This window comes from Aristolochia californica, unplaced genomic scaffold (genome assembly GCF_029961685.1).
Source record: "Aristolochia californica isolate CCGP_79_NKW_82.1479 unplaced genomic scaffold, dmAriCali1.0.hap1 SCAF_15, whole genome shotgun sequence".
NCBI lineage: Eukaryota > Viridiplantae > Streptophyta > Magnoliopsida > Piperales > Aristolochiaceae > Aristolochia > Aristolochia californica.
In genome coordinates, this window is record NW_027181826.1 from 22369716 (window position 1) to 22382508 (window position 12793).

Here is a 12793-nt window from a genome sequence, read left to right on the forward strand (position 1 = left end):
GGAGAAAGCAAGAAGGAGAAAAACAATTAGGGAATGAAGCGAACGAAGATGGAAGAGGAAGATCGAGCATCGAGGGAGGAAGGAGAAAAGCAAGAGAGGGGGAAAAGCTGCTGACTGAGAGGAGATCAAGACAATTCTGTTGTTTTGCCTGGTTTTCCTGATAGAAGAGATGGATCTGAGATCCTTTTGGAAGAGGAAGAAGGTAACTCTTGGAAGTTGTTGCAAGATCCAAAATTGTGAAGACAAAGATACTGAGTTCTGTATGAGAGCACGATCTTGAAAATTGAGGAAACTAGCCACATGCAGCAAAGGGCTATTTGCATCTCAGTTATTAATGGTGAAAAGCTATTGTTCATTAAGGTTCCACTTGATATCTGTCATCTCTTTGTGAAGCAAATGGAGTTTCTCTTCAACAAGACAAGAGATTCTTGTTTCATTCTTCTCCAAGGTTTGATTGTCTTCAAGGACTGCCTTGGGACCTTCTTATCCATTGCAATTTTTCTTGGCATATATGGAGCTTTATTTTCAATAAGTTCGAGATTCCATTTTGTCTTCCTAACTTTTTTGTTAGTCTCATCCAGCTTGGTACCGGATTAAATTTTCAAAAACTTGGACAAAATAATGTCTCAAGTTTGCTTTGTTATAATACCTAGGGTTATGTGGGGAGAAGAAATCTGAGAGTATTTCAGGATTCATCCTCTCCTTGGAAAAATGTTGCTGAAAGGGCATTCACTGCGTTACTTCCCTATCCTATTTTTTTTTTTTTTTGAAATAGTGCTGAGTGGAATCTCAAACTTACTGGAAATATTGTTCCAGATAAGCCATGAAAGTATCAATGGAGTAAAAGGTGGTCTAAGGATTCCTCCTCAATGTTACAAAGAGTGCAATTTCTGTTTGGGATATTTACTCCTTGACACTTGAGGGAAAATTTTGCCTTAGGAGGACCAATAAGTTTCCTAGTCATAGCTGCATCAGATGCTGAATGGTGATCTATTGTCTATGTAGCATAATAGGAAGCTATTGTAAATTGACCAGAATTGTGGGGTTACTAAATGAGTTTGTTGGAGTGAGTATGCCGAACGAATTCCTTGCTAATCTGATCTTGAAAATTTCTGAATTTTATAGCCTCCATGTCAATTAATTCCCAATGAAAGTAATTACTCCAGTCAACTTCTTGCAATGATCCATTGATGAGAACATTCAAACTTAAGATCGACTTTACCCCATAGATGTTGGCTTTGGTGACTTTAGCTTGGCTTTTGTCTATCAGGATTGGTCTCTACTCCCCTGGTAAAGATGTTGTTATTCAAGCATCCAATTTGCTGATACTGAACTATCACTTGGTCACTGATTAGCTGCTTTGGCCTTAATAACCAGATCAATGATCTCAAATACCTCTAGTAATCTGTTGAATCTTTGCTTTAGACAAGTGTTTTATGGAAAAACACCAAAACAAAGTATTTTCTGTGTTAAAAATAGTCCCTCATGGATTTAGGATCTGTAAAATCATATGCTTATTACTTGGGAAGAGGTCTCCTAATTGGTTTAGTCATTTTGGGATAGACTTGGACCTAACTTTGTTATTAGAACAGGTGCTCATATGTGAGCCTCCACCCAAAGTTGTCCATGGGTAGGAGTTACAAAGATGGCCTACACATGAGGGAGATTGTTAGAATAGTATCACTAGGATCCTTTATGAAAAATTATATGTGTTTATTTTTTTTGAAAAAGATGTATATATATATAAACAAGAAAAATACAAAAATCACAAAGAGAGGAGCATCTCCATGACAACCAACGATTGTAGGGTAGCTCCGTGCTTAGCAAGCGCATCGGCTGCCGAATTTGCGGATCTCGGAATATGTGACCAAATACAAGATAAAAATGAACAAATTTCAGTAATCTCCCAAAAAATGTCCCAATGGCGCCACGAGGGAGGGGATGCACACTCGCACTATCCAATGACCACCTTCGAGTCCCCTTAAATATGGAGGGGACCTGTGCACTTATCTCTGAGGACACGGAGCCCATTGAGGAAACCTTGAAGCTCCGCAGACGTAGAGTCGGTGATTCCTAAAGGGCTAGCATATGCGTAAAGTTGGAAAAATTATGTGCTTATTACTTCGAACGAGCCTTCTAACATTAGCTAGTAATTCTGCAATGTTATTTATTTCTTCTTTGTTGAGTGACAAAGACTCATTTTGAGGAGAACACTGTAATTTATAAAGGATGAGTTTCAGGGAAAAGTCTTGTCAGACGCCTCTTCATTAGTATCTATAGTACTTGTACACTTAAATGAAAGAGAGATTTGAAACATCCATCTGTCTTGAATGTAATCTGCTAACCTCAATTATTCTATCTTTACCAAAATGAGTAAAATGTTTGACCACCTTAATGCTTCTTTCTTGTCCTTGGTCATTGTCTGATTCTCTTTAAGGATTCTTGAAGCTCTGATGTTCATTAATGCTTGATCACAGGCAGACTCTTTGGCTGCATCAGCAAAAGCACTGGCACGTGAAAATGCAGAGTATGAGTTCCGTCTTGGGCAGAAAGTGACTCACAGATTGTTTGGTGCGTAATTCAGTTAGTCTATGGAGATTCTGTTTTATATTATGTTACATATCTCTAGTATGAGGTTGTTTTCTTTATTTCTTGATCTATCCTTTATATTTTTTCTGTTTCTTCTTATCTGAATACTTTTTAGTTTCTATGATTCTAAAATGATTGTGCAAGTGCATAATAATATGATCAACCCTTATTCAAAATTAAGAGATTTGGGAAGAAATTGAGAGAAAAAAGAGAAGAGAAGAAGAAGGAAGCAAACAGCCTTGGCTGTATTGAAGTTTGTGCCAAAAGGCACGAGCTTCCTCTTTTTATTTCAGGGTTTTAAGTGACAGTTACAAAAATGATAGAAATGCCCCTACATGCATACACTCACATATCTCCTAAAATACAAAATTGAATGAAACTTGAACCACGTGCATATGAAGATATTTTGTATCCAACATGATAAAATATAATATAAGAAATGACCAAAATACCTTAAACTGATATTTTTAACACTTCTCAAGTTGTTGTCATAGAAGAACACATGTTCACGTTTTCCTAAAGGCTTTGTAAACACACCTCCCAACTAGTCTGAGGATTTTACATATGGAGTTACCACTTCCCTTGCATAACTGAATCTCTAATAAAATGGCAGCATAAAACTCAATTTTGATGGTAGTGCTATTGGCTGTCCTGGGCCGGCTCGAGTAGGTAGTGTTTTTAGGGGTCACAATGGAGACCCTATTCTATAGTATGCTGGACCAGTGGGCATTGCTGATGCTAATACTGCTGAAGTTAGTGCTCTTCTATTCAGCCTCTAAATTTTCAATAAAAGTCTCTATGGCAAGTTAATCATTGAAAGAGACTCAAAGACTGTCATCAGTTGGTGTTCCAAAGATAACTCCCCCCCTTGGTGCCACTGGCCCATCACAGATTGTATTGCTAACATTGTATTTTTTATCCATTGTAATTGGAATCTCATTCCTAGATCAGCCAACTCTTTGGCAGATAAATTGGCAAAATTCGGAACGTCCCAGCAATCTCTTATTGTTTGGGAAGGTTCCCTCCTTTGTAATTTGCTCTTTTGAGCCTTTGTCTTAATAAAAATAAGCACCTTTTCAAAAAATAAAAAAATAAAATGGCAGTTAACTTCTATATGTTTAGTTCTCTATTAGAATACAAGGTTGCTTGTAATGAAGATGGTTGTCTGATTGTCACACTTCATGACCATATGCTTTGGTATATTAGACCGAACTCAAAGAAGAACAAACTTAATCTACATAAGCTCACTAACTGTGTGAGTTGTTGCTCTATATTCAGCCTCTGCTCTATACCTACCCACAATTGTCTATTTCTTACTTTTCATGCTTATCAGGATACCTCCAATAAAACAACAATAGCTTGATGTAGAGTGTCTATCCATCTTATACCTAGTATAATCTGCATCAGAATATCCAAAGACATCTATCTTTCCATTTTGAGTATACAATAGACCTTTTCTCAGTGCACCCTTCAAATACTTTAAAATCCTCTAGGTAAATTTTAAATACAGTTTCTGAGGATTTTCCATGAACTGGTTCACAACTCCCATAGCAAAGATATTTTTGGCCTGGTAATCGTAGCATAAATCAATTTACTTACCAAAACGTCTGTATTGAGTTTTGTCCTTGAGACTAGGACCTTGTGTGCCATGGAGATTATGGTTGACTTCCATGGGAGTGTTTACGGGTTTAGCACCCAACAGACCATATTCTTGTAGCATATCTAATACATATTTTCTCTGAGAGAGAACAATAATTTGTTTGCTACGAGCAACTTGAATGCCAAGGAAGTACTTTAGGGAATCCAAATCTTTCATTTAAAAATGTGTCGCCAAATACTTTTTAACTTCTGCAATACCTTCGCGATCATCCCCAGATAGTACAATATCATCTACATAGACCACCAAGATAATCACACCGGTCTTCCTCTTGAGCTGAAACATAGAATGGTTGCAATGACTTCTGTAGAACCCAAACTGCATTGCTATAGTACTAAACTTCTTGAACTATGCCCGTGGATTGTTTAAATCCATAAATAACTTTTTGGAGCTTACATACCTTCTCTATCTCCCCTTGAGCAATATATGTTTAAATCCATAAATAACTTTTTGGAGCTTACATACCTTCTCTATCTCCCCTTGAGCAATATACCCAAGAGGTTGCTCCATATAAACTTCCTCATGCAAATCATTGTACAAGAAGGCACCTTTCATATTAAGTTGAAAGAGAGGCCATCCTCTATTAATTGTCATAGAGACTAAGATATATACCAATGTAAGTCTGGCCACATGGGAGAATGTTTCAAAAACATCAACACACCGAAAATCTGTGTATATCCCTTTGCCACCAGCCATGCCTTGTGTCGTTCAATAGAGCTATCAACATTATATTTTATGGTATAAACCCAACGACACCCCACAATAGCTGCCCCAGCAGGAGGATCACATAAATGCCATGTTCCCCGAGACATTAAAACACTCATTTCATCATCCATTGTCTGTTTCCACTCAGAAGAACACAAAAAATCCTGCATTGAATGCAGAATAGTAGAAGTAGACATGGACATAACAAAAAATTTAAGGATGTGATAGGAAATCAAGAGATATATAATTTGAGATGGGATGAGAAGTACAAGATTGTTTGCCTTTCCAAAGTCTAATAGATAAGTCCAAATCTGATAGAATGGGACCTGCAGCAAAGAAGAAGACGACTGATCGAGAGGAAAGGGCTCAATAGCTGTATCTGCTAAAGGCATTGTTGGAGCATGAGGATGTCGGTTGTCGACACGAAGAGGTGGAGAAGAATCTGATGGAGCTGGTACATCTAGAACAACTATAGGAATTGGACTATCTAAAGATGATTCAGTAGAAACAGGTAGCTCAATAGATGGTGCAAAATATGAAGTATGCTCAAAGAAAATCACATCAACTGACACATATGTCTTCGTCAAACAAGTTCATAAACCCTTTTTGCCGTCAAGAATATCCCAAAAAGACACATTTGACAGATCAATGTGACAATTTATCAACTGAATTCCCAAATAAGGGAGCAAATGTGCATCCAAAAACACGAGGAACAACATTAAACAATTTACAATTTGGTTTGAAAATCTATGAGGAACTTGACCATGCAAAACAAAAGATGTCATGCGATTAATTAAGAAACAAGTAGTCTAAATTGCATCCCCCCAAAACCACTTGGGTATATTCATGTGCAGTAGCAACGTCCGAGTAACCTCAAGAAGGTGTTTGTTTTTATGTTCAACCACCCCATTTTGTTGAGGAGTATAAGCACCTGATGTCTAATGGGTAATCCCATGTGAGGCACAAAACGATGAAAATTTGTAGTTAAGATATTCCAATCTATTATCAATACGAAGTAGATGAACACAAATGCCAAATTGATTTTTTATTTCATTAAAAAAGTTTCAGGAATATATCAAACACTTTAGATTTCTCTCGTAGGAGATACACCCAAGTTACTCTACTAAAATCATCAATAAATGACACAAAATACTTGAAAACAAATGGACTTGGAATCCTACATGGTCCCCATATATCAGAATTGACTAATTGAAACAATTTGGTGCTACGACTAGAACTAATTGGGAAACTTGCTCGATAATGGTTTCTCAGTTGACAAAACTCACAATCAAAAGAAATATCTATTGGCAAAGAAGGGAAAGACTGACACAACTTAATTGGTGATGGATTTCCCAAGCGTAGATGCCTTAAGTAGGAGGAATCGACAGTTGTAAGTGCCACAACTTGAGAAACATAAGCATCATCCAACAGGTGGAGCCCATCCTTCTCATGTCCGAAACCAATCGTCTTCTTCATCTGCAAGTCTTGAAAAACATAGGTAGTAGGATAAAATGTTACTAAACAATTTAAAAGCCTAGTAATATGACTTCAAACAAGAGATTGACTGGAAATTTTGGAACAAATAAAACTGAGTCTAAGGACATTTGTGGAGTAGTATTAATAGTACCCTTCTCCTGAATGGGAGAAGTGGACCCATCAACTAAGGTAATTCAATGATATGAATGAGATGGGTTAATGGACTGAAGTAAGGAAGGCATACTTGGCATGTGGGTAGAGGCTCTTGAATTAATGATCCAAGAGTGAGAATAAGACATATTCAGTGCAATCATATTTGTAATTGCCATTGTGGCGCTTGTAGAGGATGAAGGATGAGTGTCAACGGTTGGAGTAGTAGATGGTGTAGTTAATTGGCCTAGTCGCTATACTAACTACTAAATCTCTTCATAAGACCCAATATACGAAGAAGCATATTTTTTCTGTGACTTTGGAATTGGCCTAGGTAGGTTTACCAAATTTCTCCAAACACTTCTCAAAAATAAGGTTTGACTTATCACAGTGGATGCATTTCCGATCCCCCCTAAAGAGGCTATGGTAGATAGAAAAGGGAAAGAGTGAATTTTTACCCCACCAGTACAGAAATCTGGGAAGATCCTTCAATGGAGTTGTTGAAGATTGAGAAAAGAGCCACAAAACTGGAGGAAATCTGCCCAAGGTTGACGTTACTGCTCTGATACCATGAAAATTAAGAGATTTGGGGAAGAAATTGTGAGAAATAAGGGAAGAGAAGACGAAGGAAGCAAGCAGCCTTGGCTGCGTTGATGTTCGTGCCAGAAAGGCACGAGCTTCCTCTTTTTATTTCAGGGTTTAAGTGATAATTACAAAAATGACAGAAATACCCCTATATACATAAAATCACATATCTCCTAAAATACAGCTCTAAATTGAATGAAATTTGAACCACAAGCATATGGAAACATTGTCTATCCAACATACATTAGCTAGAATAGAACACAATATATAAAATGACCAAAATATCCATGACCTGATATTTTAACACTCATATTAGTATACTTTTAGTGGGTAAAAGAGTCGATCTATCTGTGGTTGTACATGGGCTTTATGACTCTGCTTAGTTTTCTAGTAGTGATGGAAGTTGTTTTGGGAGAATAGTCCCACATTGGTTGGCCTTGGAAAGATTATTTGAGGCCATTTTGGCCATTTCCTATTTGTGTGTCCCTCTTAAGGATTTCAGTAAGTTATTCAACATGATAGGAATCTGTGTTACAAGTTTCTAGTTATTATGAGGAGTATTTAGAGAGGTATGGAAGTTTATATAAGGAGGGGCATTATTGTAATTTGATTGGACTTTCATTTAAGTGAGTTAATTAAATAGAGAAGGCTTTAATTCCAGCCCTATGAGTGCTTCTTTCCAGACACTCTTCTCATCTCTCTCACCCCTTCTTCTTCTTTCTTTTCTCTTCCTTTTATCTCTCCTTTTTACTTTTATCATGGTATCAGATCAATGAAGCGTGAGCTTGGGGAGTCTTATTTGATCTCCTTCTTCCTATCTATAGGCTTGCAACATCTATTTTGGAGATTTCACAAATTCACTTATCTGAGTGAGTCAAAGTCTAATCTTTTCCTCCTTTCTGTGCCATAACCACTTGGTTAATGGCTTGTACTGCTTTTTGAGTAGTGCTTATTCCTGTCTTGATCTGAATTTGGGTTAGACCTCTACCTGTGCAGGCTTTCTAGTCTATGTTATGCATGCACAGGTGGATAAAGTTGGAGAATTGGCATATATTTGATGCCTAATTGATTGTGATTAAAGCTGGAAGTGTGATTGATGTAATAGAGTTTACTCTAATTCGATTTTGTGTGTAGGGGGCCCACTTACATCTGCGCAAGTTGATTGGAGTGTTTGTGTGGCTCTTCATGTGCCTTTTTGGATTGTAGTTTGTGGTGATTGTTTATTGGTTATTATTGTTATTCGGTGGTGTTAAGATGATTGATTCCGAGAGGCTATTACTCCAATTAACTCTTGAAGAAATTCTGAAAGTAAGGATTCTCATTCAATTCCAATTACCACCGTAAAATTGAATGGGAAGAATTATATGATTTGGACTAGGGTCTCATTCAATTCAAATTACCTCGGTAAAATTGAATGGGAAGAATTATCTGATTTGGACTAGGTCAGCCCTTGTGTTTTTGAAAGCAAAAAGAAAGGCAAAATATCTTAAGGAGGATCCTCCTTGTTTTATGATAGAGGATTGGGAAGTAGAAGATAGCTAGGTTATGACTTGGTTTGTGAATAGTATGGAGACTAGATTTAGTAATAAGGTGATGAGTTGTGATTCCTCTAAGGAGATTTGGGTAATCTTGGAGTTTATTTTGTCGTAGAAGAATAATCTTTCCAAGGTGTATGATTTATATGTTCAGCATGCGACGGGGTAACCGGGTTGTCATTGATTATTTTACTTAAATGAGAGGTGTCTTCTAGCAATTAGTGTGTTTCATTCGTTTACCACAAATAGATAGCAACTTCAAAAAGAGAAAAATAAATTTAAGTAGTGTGCTTCTTAGAAGGACTTGGACCAAGGTATGATGCAATCCGAGCATAGATGCTAGCTGATGATGAAGTAACTACGCTTGAGAAAGCCTTCAATCGTGCCATTTGGGCAAAAAGTGTAGTGGTAAATAAAGGGGAGAAGGAAATTACAAAAAATGGAGTATCAAAACTTAATCTCAATTCTACTTCTACCAGATTTGACACCCCCAGAGGCTGTGGAAGGGGTGGAAGAGGTCGTGGTTGAGGCAATTCAGGTTGTGGTTGTGGCCATGGTGATAGAGGTGATAGGAGTGTTCACTATGGGAGAAGTCATCATTTTTTTTCGGATAAATATTGGGATAAATTTGGAAAACTAGCATGGCCAAACTCTAGTTTAGCTACAAATGAGAAAATATCAAGCATCGAAACTCGAAGGAAAATTCAACAGTTACTTCAGAGATTAAGTCAATTGACATCCATGTCATCATGCTCTACGTGCTAGGAGACTGGGTCTTCTTCCATTGCAAGTGTGACAATGGCAAATTCAGGTATAACTATATTAGATACGTCTTCTAGTCCATAATGGATCATTGATTTAGGAGCATTCAAACATATGTTAGGTATGCCCGCCTTGTTCTCATTTGTCCTTTTTTCAAAACACATCACACTATCACACTGGCTGATGGGTCCTCGCAGGTCCAAAGTGAGGTTATGGTCCAAACCACTCCACATATATCATTGTCAAATGTCTTATTTGTCCTTAATTTCCTATTAATCTTTTATATGTAAGTAACACTAGTAAGTCTTTGAATTGTTCTAAATTTTTGTATCCTAGTTTGTGTGCTTTTCAAGATTTTCAAACAAAGAAGACGATTGGTTTTAGGTATGAAAAGAGTGGGCTCTATGTGCTAGATGACGTGAATGTTCTGAAAGCTATGGTCTTATCAACACATACTGTATTTGTGGCACTTGTGTTGGGAACATCCATGTGCAGCTAAGCTCTGTCACGTCCTTCCTTATATGTTGTCCGATTTGTCTTTTGAATGTGAATCATGTCACCTTGGAAAGCATCATAAATCACATTTTCTAGTTAGTTCAAGTCAAAGTACTAGTCCTTTCGAATTGGCCCATTCATATGTATGGGGCCCATAGAGAGTTCCAAGTATATTTGGTTTTAAATATTTTGTGTCCTTTATATATGACTTTAGTAGAGTGACTTGGGTGTATCTCTTTCAGAAGATTTCAGAACTTAATGTGTTTACCAAGTTTTTCAATGAAATAAAAACCCAATTTGGGGCTTCTATTTGTATCTTTTGTACTGATAACGATTTGGAGTTCCTTGATAAAAAATTCAAAATCGTTTTGTGAATTATGAAATATCATATATCACACTTCGTATGTCTCTCAACAAAATGGGGTAGTTAAACGCAGAAAATAAGTATTTACTTGCGGTCACACACACTTTGTTTTTTCAAATGAATGTCCCTTTGTCCTTTTGGGGTGATGCGGTCCTAACATCTTGTTATTTAATTAATCAAATGTCGCCTCTCTCCTCTAGGGACATATTCCCATTAAGGTGCTAAAACCTCTATGTTAGGTATTAGGTTTATGTCCTTGTGTTTTTGAGTCCTCTTGTTTTATTCATTATCTTGGTCCTCACAATCACAAATTATCCCCAAGATCCATCAAATTTGTTCTTCTAGGTTATTCTCGTTATAAAAAAGGATATAAGTGCTATAACCCTCTTAGAAGGAAACTTATATTTTTTTTGATGTCACAATTTTTGAGAATATACCCTATTTTTCATCCTCAAGTGTGTCTTCCTCACTGCCATTTAGTGCCGTTGCAAGTCCAGTTGTTGAACATCTAGTTCCTATAGTTGTTATGGATGCCTCAAGTGTAGGTACTACACCTACTCATCCACTACCACAACCACCTTTGAAGCCACTCTAGGTGTATCAATGCCACTACGTTCAACAACAAGAGCCTCTTTATGAACTTCAACAATCAAATTCTCCATCCGTAGATTATGAACCTTCTGATTTAGTCCTACCTGTTGTCCTCCTGGAAAGGAAAAAGATCATGTACTTCTCACCCAATATCTAAATATGTGTTATTTGATTTTTGTCTCCATCCTATAAAACCTTTTCCCTGTACTTATCTGCTTTTTCTATTCCTTGTATAGTGCATGATGCCTTAATCTTAAGTGGAAACTTATGGATGAAGAAATGGAGGCCTTGGTTTCTAAAGGGTAGATGGACACTTTGTCAACCACATGAAGGTGCAGCTACTGTAGGCTGTCAATGGGTATATACTATCAAGTATCGAGTTGATGGGAGTATTGAAAGGTACGAAGCTCGTTTAGTGGTGGAAGGCTAACCCAAACCTATGGTATTGATGTATTCTAGAAATTTTCTCCTGTGGGTCGTCTTACATTTGTCAGAACTCTTGGTGTCTGTGGCAGTGAAGGAAGGATGGACTTTACATCAATTGGATATTAAAAATGCATTCTTTTATGGTGATTTATAGGAAAAAGTGTACATGGAAAATTTAGCAACGTTGCTCTGAATTTTGGATTTGTGTGAGTCATGGTGACCATTCCATGTTCGTACTGAAAAGACAGTCGGGTATCGTGGTTCTTGTTGTACATGTGGATGATATTATGTTGACGGGAAGTGATTTAAAAGGAATGGATGATGTTAAAGAGTATCTGGCAAAGTAATTTCAAACAAGGGACTTAAGACAAAGTATTTTCTTGGTATTGAGGTGGCAAAAAGCAAGAAAGACATTGTTCTGACAAGACTGTTTGTTTCTACACTGATGGTTGTCTTCCTTGTCATAGCCAATCATTTTCATTGTAGTATAAATATGATAAGAACAGAGAAACGGAGAGATAACCTTGATCAACGTTATACTCTTATTTTACAACCTATCAACCATGCGAAAACTTCAATTTGTTGACTTTTATAAATCCCTGACTCTCGAACAGTTTGTAATGAAATACATTGATCTAAGCATGCTGACATTTCTAGAATCTTCTGCTAAAAAATTCATTCTAGCCTTTTCTTTTAAAAAGGTGGCTTTTATTTCTTAATAAAAAGAAATTTGATACAATGAGTCATTCTTATGCTTAAACAGCTAAAGGCCGAAATCCTTAGCTTTGATCTCTTGTCTCACCTGTTGTGTCAGAAAAATTCACAAAGGAAAGCTATTTGTAACGTTTGCAGTTTATTTTCTATTGTTTTACCTTTCTTTAAGAATTTGGCATTCGAGAACAGTCAGAAATTTTAGGGAGGTGTTAAGATGCTCCTTTAAATACTACATATGTCAGTGGCAATTGAGTTTTGCTGAATTGCAAAACATATCCATAATTAGCCAATCATATCAGATTCGTATAGTGCTACCATTATTTTGTATCTATGCATCAGCTTTGACATATTTACATACTGGATTTTCAGGTACCTGATACAGATACAGAAAATCTTGGAAGTTGAAATGCTCTTCATTAATTCTTTTTTTTTTTTTTTTTTGATATTTTGTGTGGGACATACTTTCCATGTATCTTTGTCTTGTCATTGCTGATTTTCATAAGAATGTTATCGAGAGCTAGATGAGTATAATAGTGATCGATATCCCCATATGTCTGGACTAAAATCATTTCAGGTAATGTACTCCAGAATTTCAGTGGGTACTTACAACAATAACAGAAATGCTAAATTCTACCAGTATACTCATTAGACAGAAATCTGATTTCTGTTATCCATGCAAGGAGCATGGCAACTAATTAAGAGTTTCTAAAATTAGTGATGTACACTAATAAATCTTCCTGACTA

The 12793-nt window shown here is 36.7% G+C and overlaps 1 protein-coding gene across 8 annotated transcripts in view; it reads left to right on the top strand.

The window, feature by feature from the left end:
- The window catches only part of LOC137951704 (clp protease adapter protein ClpF, chloroplastic), a 31384-nt gene that overhangs the window by 11481 nt on the left and 7110 nt on the right, over nt 1-12793 (top strand). For all 8 annotated transcript variants that reach the window (XM_068798559.1, XM_068798558.1, XM_068798557.1 and 5 more), the window contains one exon: nt 2478-2571. In XM_068798559.1, coding sequence (XP_068654660.1) covers nt 2478-2571 — 94 coding nt within the window. The remainder of the gene's footprint in view (nt 1-2477; nt 2572-12793) is intronic.